The sequence below is a fragment of the Nerophis lumbriciformis genome, linkage group LG28 (assembly GCF_033978685.3).
Source record: "Nerophis lumbriciformis linkage group LG28, RoL_Nlum_v2.1, whole genome shotgun sequence".
NCBI lineage: Eukaryota > Metazoa > Chordata > Actinopteri > Syngnathiformes > Syngnathidae > Nerophis > Nerophis lumbriciformis.
Window position 1 is genome coordinate 2,642,096 of NC_084575.2, and position 22,465 is coordinate 2,664,560.

A 22,465-nucleotide genomic window follows, 5' to 3' on the forward strand; every position below is an offset into this window, starting at 1 on the left:
TAATTAAATTAAGTAATTAATTAATTCATTTATACAGCAAACATTCTCATATTGTGTATTAATTATGATACATTGTTATATTGTTATATTGCTAGAACGTCTGTAGGGCCAAACTGTTACTGCATTCACTTCTTGTAGTTGTGTATCTTCACCTTACTAAACGTGAACAGGTGAATAATACTCTCCCCTCTTCTTATCAGCTGCAGAAAATTAAATATTGTTTGTACGTTCAAGTGTTAAAAAAGTATAAAATGTTGTTTTGAAAAGAAGTTCCTTTCTTGGGAGGTAGCGGAATGTCATCATCATCCGTGATTGGTTAAATGTTGAAATATGCTAATGAGGCCGGAAGTAAAGCAGCCGTTCTGTCATTGGCCAAATATTAAATGTGTTGAAGAAAGTTGGACAGAGGCGGATCTGATTGGCTTAGAAAGTGTGAGATGTTGGAATAAGGCACGCTGATTGGTTCATATCACCCCGGTGTTGAACATATTGACGGACTATCAGCGCTCAAAAGTCCGTGACTGGTCAATTTATAATATGACATGTGTTTTTGTAGCCGGGTAAGATGGCAAAAACAGCCCAAAGATGGATAAATATTAGACATGTTAGGGTAAATTGAACTGAAAGTGAAATAAAAAAACATTTCTTTTTTGCAAGACGTGAGAAACAGCGCCGTCTGGCGTGAGTGTAAAAGCTTACAGCACCTGGTATTCCCAGGCGGTCTCCCATCCAAGTACTAACCAGGCCCGATCCTGCTTAGCTTCCGAGATCGGACGAGATCGGGCGTGTTCAGGGTAGTATGGCCGTTAGCCGAAAGACGAGGTATAACCAACTTTTTTAAATGGAACTCTTACAGACGGGATGGTAGACAATTGTTATTTATCTAAGAGCCTAGTGCGCATGCGTACACTAATGTGCTTTTTCTGTCTGTGTGATTGTCTTCCTTTGCTACGGCGGTCAAGTTGCTTTCACGGTGGATATTTGCCTCCGGAGCTCCAGCGGAAGCTCCCCCTCACTGTGCCCACACTGCTCTCTCATGCTGCGGGGAGATTGCAGGAGAGGTGCCGCTCTCAACACTACTTTATGCTTAGGGACCGTCAATAAATTACTATTGTCTTCGAAGATGTATATCTGCTACATCAAAACACTGATTCATCTAAAAGGAGGTCAAATAAATAGTCCTACAGTTTTAATATCGTTCCTGATTTTATAATTTAAATATTTTTTTAATGTAAACAATATTCATTTGTTTTAAAAGTCTCCATGTCATCATGCAACTTAGTAACCCAATTCCACTTTATATTAGTCCTTTTATTTTAAAATAGGATCAAAAATATTTTGATATTAAAAACAAATGTTTATTTTCAATAGATTCCTGGTCATATGACCTAAAATCCCAAATTCATTTTAAATATTAGAAGTGATTTTTCTAATGTGTTTCACACCTTTTTGTTTTAAATTGTAAGTTTAATATGATTTTATATAAATTAGTAATATTGAAAACCATGGTTTCATTTTTAGCTCCCGCAACAACTACGACTATCCAACATAAAACCAACTTGACTCTCATTTGGAGCTAATACAAATGTTGATAATTATCTGTATAAGATATATCATGCACATGATTTTTACTAAAAAACGTATTATTTTTTGTTTTTAAATAAAACCCTATTTTAAAATAAAAGGGTGTGCGTTACACTAAAAGGTTAGCATGACTAATAGGTGGAATTAGGTTACCAAGTTGTATGACATTGAGACTATTGGGAAAATATCCTTATTTTTTTATATTAAACATGGATATAATTTTAGAATTATGAAATAATGGGCATGCACAATAAGGAGGTATGACTAATTATTTACCTTCTTTTAGATGAGTCAGTGTTTTGATGTAGCAGATATACAATTTTCAAGGCAATGTTGATTTATTGACGGTCCCTACGCATAAAGCAGTGTTGAGAGCTGTGATGAGGTGGCATCTGAATGCAGCTGGGATAGGCTCCAGCACCCCCTGCCACCCCAAAAGAGACAAGCGGTAGACAATGGATGGAGAGCTGCACCTCACACAGCCACAAAAAGCACATTAGTGTATGCATGCGCGACAGGCTCTAAGATAAATAATAATTGTCTTTCACCCCCTGTGATGAGGTGGCGACTTGTCCAGGGTGTACTCCGCCTTCTGCCCGAATGCAGCTGAGATAGGCTCCAGCACCCCCCGCGACCCCAAAAAGGACAAGCGGTAGAAAATGGATGGATGGATGTCTCCCATCCCGTCTGTAAGAGTTCCATTTAAAAAGATTGGTTTTACCTCGTCTTTCGGCTTACGGCCATACTACCCTGAACACGCCCGATCTCGGAAGCTAAGCAGGGTCGGGCCTGGTTAGTACTTGGATGGGAGACCGCCTGGGAATACCAGGTGCTGTAAGCTTTTACACTCACGCCAGAGGGCGCTACAAAGTGCTGAGACTACAGCTGTTGTGATTCATGTATTGCTTTAATTGCAACTATTCCAAAATAAGGGAATATATTCGGTTATTATAATACAATTCCACTTAATATTTACAACTACAGTTGAAAGTACAAACCTTTACAACAGGATTTAAAACACAAATACCAACTAGAGCAATATTTAGATTGATTTAAAAATAATGGTGTGGTCTTTTGCAGTCAGTCAACCTCGCCCACGCCTCCTACCACTCCGTCCTGCATGAAGCTGAGGAGCCACGACTCGTCTCGCTCTGATCAGCCAACTTATCATTTAAAGGGGTCATATAAGCTACTGTTTATTTACCAAAATAAGTTGTATGTCTTTGTTTTGAAAATGCAAAAGTTTATTTTTATTTTCACCGGAGGTGGGGGGGAAGAGCTGGTTAATTTTTTCTCTCGCGAGATCTGACAAGACTGCGCGCGAACCAAACAAGGCGAGGATAAAGCAAGATGGCGTCTGACGGTGAAGACGTTATTGCAGTCGTCACAGTTCAGTGTTCTTAATCTGTGCGTCCATGTACACATATATGTCCTTTATTACACTCTATTAAATAGAGTCATAATAACTGTTTGTATATTAGTCTGAGCGCACTTTGATGCTTCTCCAGCTAGCTTAGCTTGCTAGTTAGCTTAGCTTGTTAGCTGCTAACAAAGAGAGATGAAAACACATCGCTAAGCAGAGATCAAGTGTGAGTGTAAAGTGTTGTGATTGTGTGAAAATGTGCGAAAGAACCATAGCAGAGTACGAGGAGGAACTTTGTCCAACAAAAGAGGAGAAGGAGCGACAACATGAAAAACATCAAGTTGTGTTACACACAACAGGTTTGTTTACTTCTTACTCTCATATCTTTACTAACTTTATATTTATTATGAACACTTTTCTTCAATAGATTGTCTATAGGAAGATGAATTGTCATGTGAGGATGTTCAGACACACAATATTTATGAGAGGTTGATGTTCCTCTCAGTTTGTAACAAAGTGTATCAACATGTTTACACAAAACTCACACAGTCACCGGGGGAATATTCCAGAGAGCAGGTTAAGTGCAAACTCCTGAGTATGTAAAGCTCCAGAGTTTGACCTCCAAAAATAAGAGAGGTAAGACAAAGTCAGAGTCAGTTACCATGGTAACTGACGCTGTAAACCTAGCCTGCTAGCTGGCAGGTTTGACAAGTTATTTATGTGTGTAAAAGCTATACTGACCTGTTATTTCCTTCATATTGGTGCAGCCATTAACCTACTACAACACCTGCTACATCCACCTACTCAGTGGCCTAGTGGTTAGAGTGTCCGTCCTGAGATGGGTAGGTTGTGAGTTCAAACCCCGACTGAGTCATACCAAAGACTATAAAAATGGCACTCAGCATCAAGGGTTGGAATTGGGGGTTAAATCACCATAAAAATGATTCCCGGGCGCTGCCACCGCTGCTGCTCACTGCTCCACTCACCTTCCAGGGGGTGATCAAGGGTGATGGGTCAAATGCAGAGAACAATCTGGCCACACCTAGTGTGTGTGTGACAATCATTGGTACTTTAACTTTTTAATGTGGCAGTGATTGTGGAAAAAACAAAGCCTGATCTAAAGATGACATCTTGATCTCATACCATCTCAAACCAATTGGCCGTTCATTATTAAGTGAAATGTCTTAAAGTCGCTTAAATTTGTCTTTAACCAAGCAACACTATTTTATCCAGTTACTCGATTAATCGAAAACATTTCCAGTAGAACACTTGATTAATAACATTTTCAATAGCCACAGCCCTATATTTCATGTACAATTTAATATTTAGCATGTAGGAGTTAAAATGTGTTTTGTTTGTGTCCTGTAGACATCCATCAGCTGATTGGACACCAAGAAGAATGTCTCCCTCATCTGCAGGGGGACAGTTTCACTTCAGAGGATCCACAGCCCTCACACATGAAAGAGGAAGAGGAGGGAGAGTGTCCTGTAGGGCAGGAGGAGGATGATGTCAGCAAGTTTCCACTGACTGTTGTCTCTGTGAAGACTGAAGAGCATGAAGACAAAGCACCTGAGTCCTCACAGCTTCATCACAGTCCAAGTAAGCACAACATCCACATATCATCTAATACAATGTTTGTGACACATGTTCATCCGGGGGCCACATTTAAAGTTAAAGTTAAAAGTTAAAGTACCAATGATTGTCACACACGCACACACTAGGTGTGGCGAAATTATTCTCTGCATTTGACCCATCACCCTTGATCACCCCCTGGGAGCAGTGGGCAGCAGCGGTGGCTGCGCCCGGGAATCATTTTGGTGATTTAACCCCCAATTCCAACCCTTGATGCTGAGTGCCAAGCAGGGAGGTAATGGGTCCCATTTTTATAGTCTTTGGTATGACTCAGCCGGGATTTGAACTCCCAACCTACCGATCTCAGGACGGACACTCTAACCACTAGGCCACTGAGTAGGTAGTATTTATGACTAAAGATGGAGATATACTTGCTTTTTAACACCACCATTTAATAATGAATGCTCATCAATCATCAACAGTGTAATTGCTGGGGTGTAACCATGTGACCTAGAGGCCGTCCTCCTTACCTCACGTGGTCAAATGAAGGCAAACATTCAATATGGCTACTGTTTATTTACCTTTAGCAGCACATATGTCAGCATATTTCAAAGGTTTAGTGGTGAAGATTAGGGATGTATACCAAGTACCATTTTTTTTAGTACTGGTTCCTAATTATGTCGTCCATGAGGACCGTGAAGATTCTGGACTAATGACACAACTATTTGTATTTTTAATTCCAGCTGACTGACGTAACTATGACACGTTGTCACATTGAGTTCAGCTGCCGCTGCTACACATTAACATCAGCTTTGAATAATGACAAATAAGGAAGCAACAACACGCAAAAGTTTGATGTGTGTGTGTTATTGACAAGAAGATGACATAACTGCATTTCACCTTGCACTGCACACATAGTTGACTTCTTTAACACTTCAAATAAACAGCTGTTTTTTTCTTCTTTTTTCTTTCTTTATTTAATCAGGTAAAAATCCCATTGAGATCAAAGATCTCTTTTCCAAGGGAAACCTGGCCAAGAGGGCAGCAGCAAGGTTACATTAGAAACAGTAAACAACACATAAAACATAAAATGTACAACATTAAAACTTGCTGACATAACACATGTGCATACAGACAAGGTAGACTGCAATCCTTTCACAGAAGCTTTAAACTCATTCAATGTAACAAGGGTTTGAAGTTGAATATTGGATTGTAGGTTATTCCAAGCCTTCGCTGCTGAAAACCTAAATGCTTTCTTGCCCAGTTCAGTTCTTACTCTGGGGACGACAAATTGCAGAACATTCATTGAACGCAGATTGTGACTTCCTTGTTTCTTTGTTAAAAGACATGCCAGATAAGATGGGGTGATACCCAGAATGGTTTTGTAGATGAACACATACCAATGATTGAGGCGTCACGCACATAAAGATGTCCAGTTAACCATTGAGTATAACACACAATGGTGAGTAAGTTAACCATTGAGTATAACACACAATGGTGAGTAAGTTAACCATTGAGTATAACACACAATGGTGAGTAAGTTGGTGATGAATCTCAGTGCCCCGTGGTACACACTATCCAGCTTGTGGAGACAACCAGCAGTAGCATTCATGTACAACACATCTCCATAGTCAATAACAGGTAAAAAGGTTGTTTCCACCAATTTCTGTTTCACAATAAAAGAAAAGCAAGACTTGTTTCTATAATAAAATCCCAGTAAAAGTTTCAGTTTTTTTTACAACACACTGAATGTGTTCCTTAAAACTCAAGTGGTCATTAATTAAAAATCCTAAATATTTAAAATCAGATACTAACACAATTTTGTAGCCCATTTCTTGTTCAAATGTTCTCACACAGTGCTGAACTTACAGTTTTTGATGTGGTAAAGAACATACACTTTGTTTTCTCTGCATTTAAAAGCAGTTGAAGATAGCAAAGTTGTTCTTGTACTCTGTCAAATGCATGTTGTAGATATTTAAAGGCCTCAGCAGGAGTGGGTGCTGTGCAGTATATGACAGTATCATCAGCGTAGGAATGGAAAGTTGAGTTCGGAATATTCCGTCCAAGATTATTAATTATTAATTAATAATGGGCCCAACACAGAACCTTGAGGGACACCCTTTTTCACTTGCAGTACGTCCGAGAAGGAACCCTCTATCTGAACAGCCTGAGTTCTGCTTGTGAGGTCATTTGCAAACCATCCAACTGCTTGCTGGGAAAAACCAATAGCTGAAAGACGTTTGATTAAAATGACATGATCAACAGTATCAAATGCCTTTGAAAAGTCAATGAAGAGGGACTGACAGCACTGCTTCTTGTCAAGAGCTTCAGTTACATCATTTATAAACTTCATAGCAGCAGTAACAGTACTGTGATTTCTGCCAAAACCTGACTGAAATGGTGACAGAATAAAGTTGGTGTCCAAAAAGTATTTTATCTGTTCACTGATAAGGGATTCAAGCACTTTTGCCAGAACAGAGAGTTTAGAGATCGGTCTGTAATTATTTAGATTACTAGGGTCACCTCCTTTTAATTGGAGGATTACAAGGACAGATTTCCAATCCAAGGGGATTTCATTTGAAATTAGAGTAAGGTTAAAAATGTGAGTCAGTGGTCCAGCTATAATTTCAGCTGCCAACTTTAGGAAGAGCGGCTCCAACTTATCTGAGCCAGCTGGTTTTCTAGGTTTAAGTTGTTTTAGAGCACTCATTACCTCTGTTGTGGTAAAAGGCGTAAAGTTAAAAACCTGGGTATTTTCAACGGTTCTTTTTGTTAGCGGAACTTCAGTAAAGTTGTCAGAATTATAGAGAAAACCAGAGGAAATAAAATGATTATTATAATGACTACCCATTTCTCTTCTGTCACTTACTCTGACACCATCAACAAGTATACTAGGTGGGAGATTGACTGAATTACAGCAGGCGGACAAAGATTTGATGATTTTCCAAAACTTCTTTTGGTGTTTGAGGTTTTCAGTTGTTGTGGAGAAATAAAATTCTGATTTGACTTTCCGAAGGAGAGAGGTAAATTGATTTTTTAATTGTCTAAAATTCAACCAATCTGCTTCCAACCCTGACTTGCGTACCCTGGCCCAAGCAGCATTACGCTCATGCAATACATCTGACAGGTCCGATGTAAACCACTGATTGTCACGTCCTTTAACCCTACATTTTAAAAGGGGCATGTTTGTTCACTATACTCAAACAGTTTTTGTGAAAATATTTCCAAGCCAGTTCAACATTATCAAAAAGAGCAATTCTATCCCAATTAAAAAGATGCAAGTCATGTAAAAAAGCTTGCGTCTCAAATAATTTCATATTATGTTTTTCAAGAAGACGAGGCTTGCTTTTAGGAATCCTTGTGTCTCGCACTACTGCAATCACACAATGATCACTCACATCATTAGGGAAAACACCAGATACAACACATTTAAAGGGCATATTTGTTAGAATTAAGTCAATGAGTGTAGCTTTTTGAGGGCATTTAGGATTAGGTCTTGTAGCTGAGTTAATTAATTGTGTTAAATTTAGAGATTCACACTGTGCTTTCAAAGAGTCAGACACAAATGTGAGCCAGTCCCAGTTCAAATCACTATTTAATTGTATTTCAGTTGAGACAGAAGCTTCACAAGAGTAGATAGGGAATTACTAGGGCAGGGGTCGGCAACTTTTACCACTCAAAGAGCCATTTTGACCAGTTTCACAAATTAAAGAAGATAATGGGAGCCACAAAACTCTGTTGAAATTTAAAATGAAATAACACTACATACAACGTTTTTTTTTTTGCTTTGTGCTATGTATAAACCAGGGGTCTCAGACACGCGGCCCGCACCTTAATATGAAAATTGAATGTTACTGCGGCCCGAGAGTTTTATATGAATGGCGCTTGACAGCGTCATACTTGCCAACCCTCCCGATTTTTCCGGGAGACTACGAATAATTTCAGGGCAACTATTCTCTCGAGCGTGCCGTGATGACACGGCATTTAACGCCCTCTACAACCTGTACAAACAGAGTGCCGGCCCAGCCACAGGATGTATGAGGCTTCTGCTAACTCACACAAATGACAGCAATGCATACTTGGTTAACAGCCACACAGGTCACACTGACGGCGGCCGTGTAAAACAACTTTAACACTCTTACTAATAATGCGCCACACTGTGAACCCACACCAAACAAGAATGACAAACACATTTCGGGAGAACATCCGCACCTTAACACAACATAAACACAACAGAACAAATACCCAGAATCCTTTGCAGCCCTAACTCTTCCGGGCTACATTATACACCCCCCCCCCCCACCACCAAACCCCGCCCACCTCAACCGACGCACGGAGGGGTTTGGGGGGTGATGGTTGGGGGAGAGCAAGGTTGGGGTGGGCGGGGTTTGGTGGTAGCGGGGGTGTATAATGTAGCCCGGAAGAGTTAGGGCTGCATGGGATTCTGGGTATTTGTTCTGTTGTGTTTATGTTGTGTTAAGGTGCGGATGTTCTCCCGAAATGTGTTTGTCATTCTTGTTTGGTTTTGGTTCACAGTGTGGCGCATATTAGTAAGAGTGTTAAAGTTGTTTTATACGGCCACCGTCAGTGTAACCTGTGTGGCTGTTGACCAAGTATGACTTGCTGTCACTTATGTAAGCAAGCAGTAGTTGAATACAACATGTGGCTTGGCTGGCACACTGTAAGTACAGGTTGTAGAGGGCGTTAAATGCTGTACCATCACGGCAAGCCCTTATTATAATTGTTAGGGTGAAAATCTGAAAATATTTGTCCCGGGAGATTTCTGGGAGAGGCACTGAAATCCGGAAGTCTCCCAGGAAAATCAGGAGCTGAGCCGCATCAGAGTGATCAAAGAGCCGCATGCGGCTCCGGATCCGCGGGTTGCCGACCCCTGTACTAGGGGCAGATGGAGGCCTATAACACCCCACTACCATAATGTGGTGATTTCTAGCTACCGTATTTTCCGCACTATAAGGCGCACCTAAAAACCACAATTTTTCTCAAAAGCTGACAGTGCGCCTAATAACCCGGTGCGCTTTATTACGATTCATTTTCATAAAGTTTCGGTCTCGCAACTTCGGTAAACAGCCGCCATCTTTTTTCCCGGTAGAACAGGAAGCGCTTCTTCTTCTACGCAAGCAACCGCCAAGGAAAGCACCCGCCCCCATAGAACAGGAAGCGCTTCACCCGCCCCCATAGAACAGGAAGCGCTTCACCCGCCCCCGGAAGAAGAAGAAAAAACGCGCGGATATCACCGTACGTTTCATTTCCTGTTTACATCTGTAAAGACCACAAAATGGCTCCTACTAAACGATCCGGGTCATAAAAAGACGCAATCTCTCCATCCGCACACGGATTACTACCGTATTTCACAGCAACTGAACCGCACTGTGGAACGGGAGCACGTACGGTGAATTTTCGCTCCACAGGGAATGAGAAGTCATCCTTCACTGTGGTTCTAGCTTGCCATGCTAACTTCCACTCATGGTGATATTCAAAAGGAAGACCTTGCCAAAAGAGACCTTTCCAGCCGGCGTCATCATAAAAGCTAACTCGAAGGGATGGATGGATGAAGAAAAGATGAGCGAGTGGTTAAGGGAAGTTTACGCGAAGCGGCCGGGTGGCTTTTTTCACGCTGCTCCGTCCATGTTGATATATGACTCTATGCGCGCCCACATCACAGATGGTGTCAAAAAACAAGTGAAGCACACAAATACAACACTCGCCGTCATTCCGGGTGGATTAACCAAAGAACTCCAACCGCTGGATATTGGTGTCAACAGGGCATTCAAATCACGACTGCGAACTGCGTGGGAAAAATGGATGACCGAAGGCGAACACACCTTCACTAAGACGGGCAGACAACGCCGGACAAGATACGCCAACATCTGCCAGTGGATTGTAAATGCCTGGGCAGATATTTCTGTCACAACTGTGGTCCGAGCTTTCCGGAAGGCAGGATTCACAGAACTGCTGCACAACAACAGCGACACTGAATCCGATGATTTCGAAGAGACGGAGCCCGCCATTTTGGAAGCCACGCTAGCGCAACTTTTCAATTCGGACACCGAAGACGAAGAATTCGAAGGATTTACCGGTACGAATGAAGAATAACTTCAGAAAGTGAGCGCTATGTTTATTTTGTGTGTTGTGTGTTGTGACATTAACGTTCGAGCAACATTACCGGTATGTTGCTATTGCTCTACACCATTTTGAATTTTACTATGTTTGTGATTGCACATTTGTACATTTTGGGACAGAGTTGTTAGAACGCTGGTTTTCAATATATTATTAAAGTTTGACTGAACTATCTGACTGTTTTTTTGACATTCACTTTAGCGCAGCGTTTTTTTGACATTCACTTTAGCGCAGCGTAGGCGCGGCTTTTAGTCCGGGGCGGCTTATTGGTGGACAAAATTATGAAATATGTAATTCATAGAAGGTGCGGCTAATAATCCGGTGCGCCTTATAGTGCGGAAAATACGGAATTCAATTTCAAGTGCTAACAGTTCAAGTTCTTTACTTACTGATTCAGAGAGCACTAATTTAACATCAAACCTCTGCTTAATATATATGGCCACTCCACCACCTTTTCTTTGTCGGTCAGTACGATAGACATTATAGCCATGAATGTAAATATCTTTATTAAGCACAGATTGTTTAAGCCAAGTTTCAGATAAGACTACAATATCAGCATTTGTTGAGTTTATCCAGATCTTTATCATATCCAGTTTAGGGAGTAAACTCCGAACATTGATATGAATAATCCCAAGACTAGTTTTAAAATCTGTAGGTGGAAAACCTTGTGTAGGTGTATCAGAGCCTGGATTAGTCTCAACATTTCCCGAGAGCAATAACAATAATATAACTAAACATTTGCGCTTAAAGTTACCATCTTTTGAGTCAGTCTTTAATCTGTGAAAGTAAGTTCTCACAATAGGGGAGGATGCAGTAATGTTGACGTGATCTCTCAAAACAAGGAAACAATAAGAATGAATGGACTCTACCATAGTATGCAGCCATTTGGTTTTGTCCAAAGTCACAGAAATCTTCAACTGAGATAAGGCCGAGGTTATTTTGTAGCTGCCACGATGATGAAATGTCAAATTATCAAATATGTCAAACTGTGCATCTTGAAGTAGCATAGCTCGTGGGTGGGGGTGACCAGACCCATTTGGGACACCAGTAAAACCACACGAAAGTATAAAACACAATATAATAATTTGTGACATAGTGAGAGGAGAAGTTCCACTTGTTTTACCACTTTTGAAGATGTTAGCAGACAGGGCTAAAGACTAGCAACCAAGGCCGACGGGTGGAAGCCCGTAGACAAAGCCAATGGCTGGAGGCAAACAGCAGGTCGATGGAAGGCTAGTAGGCAGGTCGATGGTGGAAGGCTAGCAGGCAGGTCGATGGTGAAAGGCTGGTAGGCAGGTCGACGGTGGAAGGCTAGCAGGCAGGTCGATGGTGGAAGGCTAGAAGGCAGGTCGATGGTGGAAGGCTGGTAGGCAGGTCAACGGTGGAAGGCTAGCAGGTAGGTCGATGGTGGAAGGCTAGCAGGCAGGTTGATGGTGGAAAGCTAGCAGGCAGGTCGACGGTGGAAGGCTAGCAGGCAGGTCGATGGTGGAAGGCTAGCAGGCAGGTCGATGGTGGAAGGCTAGCAGGCAGGTCGATGGTGGAAGGCTAGCAGGCAGGTCGACGGTGGAAGGCTAGCAGGCAGGTCGATGGTGGAAGGCTATCAGGCTGGCCGATGGTGGAAGGCTAGCAGGCAGGCCGATGGTGGAAGGCTGGCAGGCAGGTCGATGGTGGAAGGCTAGCAGGCAGGTCGATGGTGGAAGGCTAGAAGGCAGGTCGATGGTGGAAGGCTGGTAGGCAGGTCAACGGTGGAAGGCTAGCAGGCAGGTCGATGGTGGAAGGCTAGCAGGCAGGTTGATGGTGGAAAGCTAGCAGGCAGGTCGACGGTGGAAGGCTAGCAGGCAGGTCGATGGTGGAAGGCTAGCAGGCAGGTCGATGGTGGAAGGCTAGCAGGCAGGTCGATGGTGGAAGGCTAGCAGGCAGGTCGACGGTGGAAGGCTAGCAGGCAGGTCGATGGTGGAAGGCTATCAGGCTGGCCGATGGTGGAAGGCTAGCAGGCAGGCCGATGGTGGAAGGCTGGCAGGCAGGCCGATGGTGGAAGGCTGGCAGGCAGGTCGATGGTGGAAGGCTAGCAGGCAGGTCGATGGTGGAAGGCTAGGAGGCAGGTCGATAGTGGAAGGCTGGTAGGCAGGTTGATGGTGGAAGGCTAGCAGGCAGGTCGATGGTGGAAGGCTAGGAGGCAGGTCGATGGTGGAAGGCTAGTGGCGCGGTTGGTAGAGTGGCCGTGCCTGAGGGTTCCTGGTTCAATCCCCACCTTCTACCAACCTAGTCACGTCTGTTGTGTCCTTGAGCAGGACACTTCACCCTTGCTCCTGATGGGTCGTGGTAAGCGCCTTGCATGGCAGATCTCGCCATTAGTGTGTGAATGAGTGAATGAGACGGGATGAGTTTGCTAAGTACAAAAATGAGTCGAAATTTTTGAATGAAAGAAACTTCTGTTCTAAATGTGTCCTCTAGATGTCGCAATAGCAATTCTTTGTATCTTTGTATATGATGCTACATATCTAAAACACAACTAAAACACATGATGTTAGCGCACCAGTCGGGGAAAATGAGCAAACTACATCAATAACATCCTGTAATTTGATTTTGATATTATTTATTTATCTTGATGGATTGAAAATGAACACCAATGAGTTGACTGATGAACATTATCACATAATTGATTCTGAAAGTGTAAAAAAGGACAACTAAAGATAGAATACTATTGTATGTAAAAAAAAAACAAAACATGATTTGTACATTTTCAGAATGTGTTTGTTCTATTTGTAAACAAAGAAAACAATCTGCAATTTTCTTTATTTTTACGTTATCTTGCCGTGATTTTAACAGTCCGGCCAACTTGGAGTAGATCTTTCTCCATGTGACCCCCCATCTAAAATTAGTTTAAACACCCCTGGCCGAGATCTTCCTACGAAAAGCAGATACGAGAAAAAAATCTAATTATGAAACGGAATAGATCCCTAAAGATTTGTTGAGTAATATCAAGGATTATCCGTCGGTGGCGTTCCCAGACATGTGGAACTATCTTGAGTTCCAGACGTCATTCTACACCACAAATTGTGGTTAAGTTTAGAGATAAAGTTTAGGTGTCATAGACCGTATGCAGAATACAATATTTACACACTTTATATCAGTGAGTGTAAAGTTAAGAATGCCTCAATCAATGCTGCCTTGTACTTATAATAAAACTTGCTCCTCATCAAATTTCCAAGTCTGTTTTTGTACTCACTTTTGAATAAATTTTAGTGGCTGGGACAAAAAGAAGTATATCCCGTGTTTTTATTGGTTGTTTTGTTACACTCTTTTAACACAACACATGAAAGAACACAAATAATGTCATTGTGTTAACAGTGTCAGTCCAAAACTATTTCTATTCTCTCTTTATCTTATTGACTTATTTACCCAACAGACGTTCAACAGCCCCTTCACATTAAAGAGGAAGAGGATGATCCACAGCCCACCTACATTAAAGAGGAAGAGGAGGATCCACAGCACACCCACATGAAAGAGGAAGAGGAAGATCCACACATGAAAGAGGAAGAGGAGGGAGAGTGTGTTGTAGGGCAGGAGGAGGATGATGTCAGCAAGTTTCCACTGACTGTTGTCTCTGTGAAGACTGAAGAGCATGAAGGCAAAGCACCTGAGTCCTCACAGCTTCATCACAGTCCAAGTAAGCACATATCATTTTATTCTCAGGGCATTCAATCCATCACAACTGGACTGTTCACTTTGTCTTAGAAGACTCATCCAAGTAGGCTTCATCACTTGATGCTTATACACTTCAAGTCTTAAATCTAATCATTGGAATTTAGAGGGGAACTGCACTTTTTGGGGGAATTTTTCTATCGTTCACAATCATTATAAAAGACATGATGGTGGATCTATATATATATAAAAAAAAATCACATTCTAATTAGGACTGGGCGATATGGCCTTTTATTAATATGTGGATATGTTTAGTCCATGTCACGATACACCATATATATGTGGATATGTTTAGGCCATGTCACGAATTTAGAGGGGAACTGCACTTTTTGGGAATTTTTCTATTGTTCACAATCTTTTTAAAAGACATGATGGTGGATATATATATATAAACAAAAATACATTCTAAGTAGGGCTGGGAGATATGGCCTTTTATTAAAATCTCTATTTTTAGTCCATGTCACGATACACCATATATATGTGGATATGTTTAGGCCATGTCACGATACACCATATATATGTGGATATGTTTAGTCCATGTCACGATACACCATATATATGTGGATATTTTGCCTTAGCCTTGAATGAACACTTGATGCATATAATCACAGCAGTATGATGATTCTATGTGTCTACATTAAAACATTCTTCTTCATACTGCATTAATATATGCTACTTTTAAACTTTCATGCAGAGAGGGAAACCACAACTAAGTCAATTTAGCAAAAGTGTATTTATTAAACAGTTATTAAGCAGTCGTACAAACATTCATGTCATTTCAAAACAGAAAGTGCAAGATTGTCAGACATTTTAAAACAAGCTATTAGTTCACTTATGTGCATGATGTCACTAAGATGACATATCAAAACAACACTAAATTAAAGTGCACTTTCTGTACAGAACGCCACTACAATAGTTTAAAACAAATGAAGTGCACTTTTGTGCATGATGTCACACAATATATTTCAATAAGTGTCATATAATAATGAGCTGCATAATAGGAAATCAAATAGTGTATGTCCTTCACTATGTGGTAGGTTCCTGCGGACGATATCTCCTTCTGATGTGGAAATGGTTGCTTGGGCATTTTGTTGGTGTGGCACAGAACGGAGATGTTGACATGCAGAGTTTCAAGCACTCTTCATTCTCTAGCGGGTGACTTTTCAAATGATGCTACATTAGCAGTGCTGCTACTTTTTGTAGCAACGCTTTTGCCGCATACTTGTTCACCATCTACCCGCTTGAAGCCAAACCACCGCCAGACGATGGACCCCCTGCTGTTTGTTTTGAGAACTATTTCTTCCTTCATTTGTTACCAGATTGGCACCTTCTTTCTCTCGTATTACCAGTAGCACCACAGCTAACGTTACCATGCCGCTACCTGTCTGCTCCGTGAGAGCGTATGACGTTGCACACGTGACAGTATGTGACGTATGTAAGAAGGTGCGCTTGTTTTATGTCTCTGTGAGAAGGAGAGACAAGAAAGAGTGAGAAGAGCCTGTAGTGTAATGCCTGCAGCTAAAAGCAACTGTGTGAGAACGTATACTCCAATATCACCATATAGTCATTTTCTATATCGCACAGAGACAAACCCACGATATATCCAGTATATTACATACATCACCCAGCCCTAATTCTAACTCATAAATGTAAATAAAAGTCCACTTGCAATGGAGCCAATGGGAGGTCCTCTATAACCATCCAAAATACACCAACAATACTCCATTTGCATTTTGTGGCTTGAATGTCCACCAAGTGTTAGTTGACTTGAGTTTATTTGGAACATGCAAGCATACAACATGATACATCACACATGCATGCATACAACATGATACATCACACATGTATGCATACAACATGACACATCACACATGCATGCATACAACATGATACATCACACATGCATGCATACAACATGATACATCACACATGCATGCATACAACATGATACATCACACATGCATGCATACAACATGATACATCACACATGCATGCATACAACATGACACATCACACATGCATGCATACAACATGACACATCACACATGCATGCATACAACATGATACATCACACATGCATGCATACAACATGATACATCACACATGCATGCATACAACATGATACATCACACATGCATGCATACAACATGATACATCACACATGCATGCATACAACATGATACATCACACATGTATGCATACAACATGACACATCACACATGCATGCATACAACATGATACATCACACATGCATGCATACAACATGATACATCACACATGCATGCATACAACATGATACATCACACATGCATGCATACAACATGACACATCACACATGCATGCATACAACATGACACATCACACATGCATGCATACAACATGATACATCACACATGCATGCACACAACATGAAACATCACACATGCATGCATACAACATGATACATCACACATGCATGCATACAACATGATACATCACACACACATGCATACAACATGATACATCACACATGCATGCATACAACATGAAACATCACACATGCATGCATACAACATGATACATCACACATGCATGTATACAACATGATACATCACACATGCATGTATACAACATGATACATCACAATTTCTAGTTTGTCTTTTCAACATGTTGGAAAAGGAGTAGGAAGAAGCAGAGCTTATTTAATTCTACCACTTTTCTTTTACGTAACAGTTGCTAACACTTTAGTTCACTTCCTGTTCTCAATGTATTCACAATATACTCCATAAGTAATCACAATAAAAATAAATCAATAATAATGAGTGAAGTAAGTTATATTTCATATGGTGAGATGAGTAAGATGATGTAGAAAATGAATGATGGATGAAATAAATTGAGAATGTTTATCTTCTTCTTTGTACTTTGTAAACACTTTAAGTGTGAAGAGTTTCTTGAAGTGGATCATATTAGTACATTGTTTGATTGCTTTGCTTCATCCATTCCATCATTTAATTCCACATACTGATATACTGAAGGTCTTAAGTGTTGTACGTGCATACAAATGTTTTAAATTACATTTTTCTCTAAGATTATATTTCTCCTCTTTTGTTGAGAATTGTTGTACATTCTTAGCTAGCAGGTTATAGTTTGCTTTGTGTATCATTTTAGCTGTTTGCTAATTCACCTTATGTTGTATGTTTTGTATATGAGATTTCCAGTTCATTTTATCATCTATTAATACTCCCAACAATCTGGTTTCTTTTACCCTTTCAATATCTATTCCGTTTATTTGTATTTGTGTATGATGCTCTTTTCTACTGTCACCAAATAGCATTATTTTAGTTTTACTGAGACTCAAAGATAGTCTGTTTTTGTCAAAGCATCTTTTTAATGTGTTCATTTCTTCTGTTATTATTTGTATTATCTTCTGTGTGTTCTCTCCTGAACAGAAAGCAGTTGTGTCGTCTGCAAATAAAACTAACTTTAAGTCCTTTGTAACTTTACAAATGTGGTTTATATAAAGATGAAACAATCTTGGTCCCAGTATTGATCCCTGGGGTACACCACAAGATATATCTAGCTGTGTTGACATATTTTCACCCATCTTCACATATTGCTTCCTGTTGGTTAAATAACTTATTACCCAGTTGAAGACCAAACCTCTGATGCCATATCATTCTAGTTTTGTTATTAAAATATCATGATTAATTGTGTCAAATGCTTTAGTTAAGTCCATGAATACTGCGGCCGCACATTCTTTACCATCTATTGCATTGCTCATTTCCTCTGTTATTTGGATTAATGCTATCCATGTTGAGATATTTGCAGTGAATTCTGGTGTGTAGTTAGTAAACTGGTGTATGTCTCCATTCTTATAAATTGGTACGACTTTTGCAATTTTCATTTTGTGAGGGAATTTGCGGGTTAGAAATGATACGTTGCTGATATATGTCAGAGGTTCTGAAATGTCTTCTATAACCTTTTTTATGGTTACCATATCTATTCCATGACAGTCGGTTGAGGTCTTGGATTTACAATGTTTTACAATTTTGATTATTTCTTCTTTTGTCACGTTCTTAAGAAACATGGAATTGGGATTTCTGTCTATGAGCTCACTCAAGTCCTCAACTGATCCATCATCTGCATTGGAAATCTTTGTTCCACATTTTTTCTGATATTAACAAAGTAATCATTAAAACGTTCAACTATTTGGTTCATATTGTCATTTTTTGTATTTCCATGTAGAAAGTACTGGGGGTAATCTTTCTTAGCAGCATTTTTAATGATGCTATTTAGGATGCCCCATGTTGCTCTCATGTTGTTTCTGTTCTTCTTTAATAATTGTCTGTCGTATTCCTTCTTACATGTTCCTAGTATACCAATTAGATTGTTTTTATATTTATTATACTTATTTTCTGCCTCTATAGATGTCTGTGTTATTAATATTCCATATAATGTCTTTTTTTGTGACAAGCATTTTTCAGTCCTTTTGTCATCCATGGTTGGTTGTTTTTCTTTTGCTTCTTACTAACTTCTTTCCATGGACAACATAAACATTGATATTATACATGTGGGCCTATATATACATATATATATATATATATATATATATATATATATATATATATATATATATATATATATATATATATATATATATATATATATATATATATATATATATATATATATATATATATATATATATATTTGATGTGGCAAGCTACTTTTGCAGTGTAGCTTGTAGTGTAGCGTGCTACAATTCTCTGAGGATAACTTAGCTCCATTTAATTGAGAGTAACTTGTAGCTTAGCTTACTACATTGTCCAGGTAGCTTGCCCATCACTGTCTATTTGGCCTAGCTCACATGTCAATAGTTTGAATACTGCAAACTTCAATACAGTAACACCTCATTTGTTCTGCAGACGTCCAGCGGGTGTCAGCGGGGAGTCATGAAGAGGAGTGGCACACCAGTGTGGGACAGAAGGAGCTACAGGCCCCCTCCCACATTAAAGAGGAGCAGCTTCATGATGAAGATGAAGCTCAGTCCTTCCAGCTTCATCACAGTCAAAGTGAGGAGAACAGAGGGGCGGAGCTTGTAAGTCAACACATCACAGAAGCTGATGGAGAGCATTGTGAAGATATCAAGTCAGAACCAGACAGCATCTATGCTCCACTGTCAGACATGGACCACATGATGTCACACTCTTCTGATCACAGTGACCACATCCAAAAACCTTTGGAGAGTAAAAATGACTCTAAAGGTGATACGAGACATCACACTAACAACAAACACTTTGACTGCTCTGAATGTGGGAAATCATTTAGACGGAAGAGTCATTTTACAGAACACATGAGAACACATACTGGAGAGAAACCTTTTACTTGCGCTGTTTGTAAGAAGAGTTTCTCCAGAAAGGGTGGCATGACCACACACATGAGAACACACACTGGAGAGAAACCTTTTACTTGCTCTGTTTGTGCTAAACGATTCAACACTAAGAATGACATGATATTACACATGAGAACACACACAGGTGAGAAACCTTTTACTTGCTCTGTTTGTAAGAAGAGTTTCTCCAGAAAGGAACACATGACCACACACATGAGAACACACACTGAAGAGAAACCTTTTACTTGCTCTGTTTGTAAGAAGAGTTTCTCCAGAAAGCAAATCATGACCACACACATGAGAACACACACTGGAGAGAAACCTTTTGCTTGCTCAGCTTGTGCTAAAAGATTCAACACCAAGAAGAAAATTATATTACACATGAGAACACACACTGGGGAGAAACCTTTTGCTTGCTCAGTTTTAGAATAATTATGTATATATTATCACACTAAATTTAGTATCCTTAAAGTCTGTTGCTTTAGTTATTAGTTATTGTGCTTAAGTTAGACTTTTCTATTTGTGCAAGGACAAAAACTTCTTGTCTGAGGGGTGGCCTCAGCCACAGATGTTTTCTTTGTTTTAGCCCGCTAACAGCCAAGGACTTCAAGGACCTCAACGCAGATAAGACGACAACACGCAGACGAAGCAGAGACTTTAAGGACCTCAACGAAGATAAGATGACAACACGCAGTCGAAGCGGAGACAAGACGAAATCACAAGGCCCCCACCAATTCCGTCACGTATTGTGCGTCCTGGACCTGCTTTGCATAATATATGTGACCACTCCTTTTAGAGGCGGCCTCAGTGATGTTGACTGTGGAACTCTTGAATAAATAGAGGGACGCGGGAGCTGAACCTTAGAGCGTAGGGCGAGACTGTGACTAAGTGTGCAGCTCCATGCGTTCTCCACATCGAACTCTGTCTCTGCATGATTCCTTGCTTCTTGTCTGATTAATAGATGTCATCAGTGTTTGAACCTGACACTCAGCTTGTGCTAAAAGATTCAACACTAAAAGGGAACTTTTATTACACATGAGAACACACACAGGTGAGAAACATTTTGCTTGCTCCGTTTGTAAGAAGAGTTTCTCCAGAAAGCAAAACATGACCACACACATGAGAACACACACTGGAGAAAAATTGTTTAGTTGCACTGCGTGTGATAAGATGTTCAGGTATAAGTATCAGGTCAGTAAACACAAGTGTGTAACAGTCACGGAAGCTGCAGGGATTTAAAAACACTTAAAGGCCTACTGAAATGAAATGTTCTTATTTAAACGGGGATAGCAGATCCATTCTTTGTGTCATACTTGATCATTTCGCGATATTGCCATATTTTTGCTGAAAGGATTTAGTAGAGAACATCGACGATAAAGTTCGCAACTTTTGGTTGCTGATAAAAAAGCCTTGCCTGTACCGGAAGTAGCGTGACGTCACAAGTTGAAGAGCTCCTCACATCTGCACATTGTTTACACCAGCAGCGAGAGCGATTGGGACCGAGAAAGCGACGATTACCCCATTAATTTGAGCCAGGATGAAAGATTTGTGGATGAGGAACGTGAGAGTGAAGGATTAGAGTGCAGTGCAGGACGTATCTTTTTTCGCTCTGACCGTAACTTAGGTACAAGGGCTCATTGGATTCCACACTCTCTCCTTTTTCTATTGTGGATCACGGATTTGTATTTTAAACCACCTGGGATACTATATCCTCTTGAAAATGAGAGTCGAGAACGCGAAATGGACATTCACAGTGACTTTTATCTCCACGACAATACATCGGCGAAGCACTTTAGCTACGGAGCTAACGTGATAGCATCGTGCTTAAATGCATATAGAAACAAAAGAAATAAGCCCCTGACTGGAAGGATAGACAGAACATCAACAATACTACTATTACTTCTACTATCAGGAGACACCGAACCAAACTCTGGACCTGTAACCACACGGTTAATGCTGTCCAGCCTGGCGAAGCCTAGCAATGCTGTTGCCAACGACGCCATTGAAGCTAACTTAGCTATGGGACCTCGACAGAGCTATGCTAAAAACATTAGCTCTCCACCTACGCCAGCTCTCATCTGCTCATCAACACCCGTGCTCACCTGCGTTCCAGCGATCGACGGCGCGACGAAGGACTTCACCCGATCATCGATGCGGTCGGCGGCCCGGAGATGGAAGAAGTCAACCCAGACAGATGAGGACAGCGGCGCGGCGGCAGGCGTTGTAGCTTTCGACGACACCCCGGCCGCCATCAGAGTCGGCAAGAAACATATATTTCCCCAAAGTTACGTACGTGACATGCACATAGCGGCACGCACGTACGGGCAAGTGATCAAATGTTTGGAAGCCAAAGCTGTAGTCACGGTAGCGCGTCTGCTATCCAAGTCAAAGTCCTCCTGGTTGTGTTGCTGCAGCCGCCGCTAATACACGATCCCACCTACAACTTTCTTCTTTGCAGTCTCCATTGTTAATTGAACAAATTGCAAAAGATTCACCAACACAGATGTCCAGAATACTGTGGAATTATGTGGTGAAAACAGACGACTTAAACTGGCCACCGTGCTAATCCAAAATGTCTGCTTCAACCCTTGACGTCACGCGCAAACGTCATCATACCGAGACGCACTGGCTGAGGCTCACAGTAATCCCGCCTCCTTGTGGATAATGCACCCCCGCCGTAGAATGCACCCCCTGACGGGAGTGTTATATCAACTAAAGCCCACACTTAAACT

At 40.9% G+C, this 22,465-nt stretch overlaps 1 protein-coding gene, 1 non-coding gene and 1 pseudogene across 2 annotated transcripts; 2 read left to right on the forward strand and 1 right to left on the reverse strand.

Moving 5' to 3' along the window:
* Positions 1-692: 692 nt before the first annotated feature.
* LOC133571192 (5S ribosomal RNA) lies at positions 693-811 on the reverse strand. Its single transcript, XR_009810348.1, has one exon. It is a non-coding gene; the product is annotated as a 5S ribosomal RNA (ribosomal RNA).
* A 1,505-nt stretch (positions 812-2,316) lies between these two features.
* Positions 2,317-2,425, forward strand: LOC133571208 (5S ribosomal RNA; annotated as a pseudogene).
* Positions 2,426-8,871: 6,446 nt separating this feature from the next.
* LOC140680177 (uncharacterized) lies at positions 8,872-20,611 on the forward strand. The gene is made up of 3 exons (XM_072916557.1): positions 8,872-8,890; positions 14,067-14,327; positions 19,267-20,611. The coding sequence occupies exons 1-3, from the start codon at positions 8,872-8,874 to the stop codon at positions 20,163-20,165; spliced, it is 1,179 nt and encodes a 392-aa protein (XP_072772658.1). The 3' UTR covers positions 20,166-20,611.
* The last annotated feature ends 1,854 nt before the right edge of the window (positions 20,612-22,465 follow it).

Bases quoted from the DNA above. Each gene is read 5' to 3' on its own strand.
- LOC140680177 (XM_072916557.1), top strand. The intron at 14,328-19,266 runs GTAAGCACATAT...TTTGTTCTGCAG, and splicing joins ACAGCTTCATCACAGTCCAA to ACGTCCAGCGGGTGTCAGCG.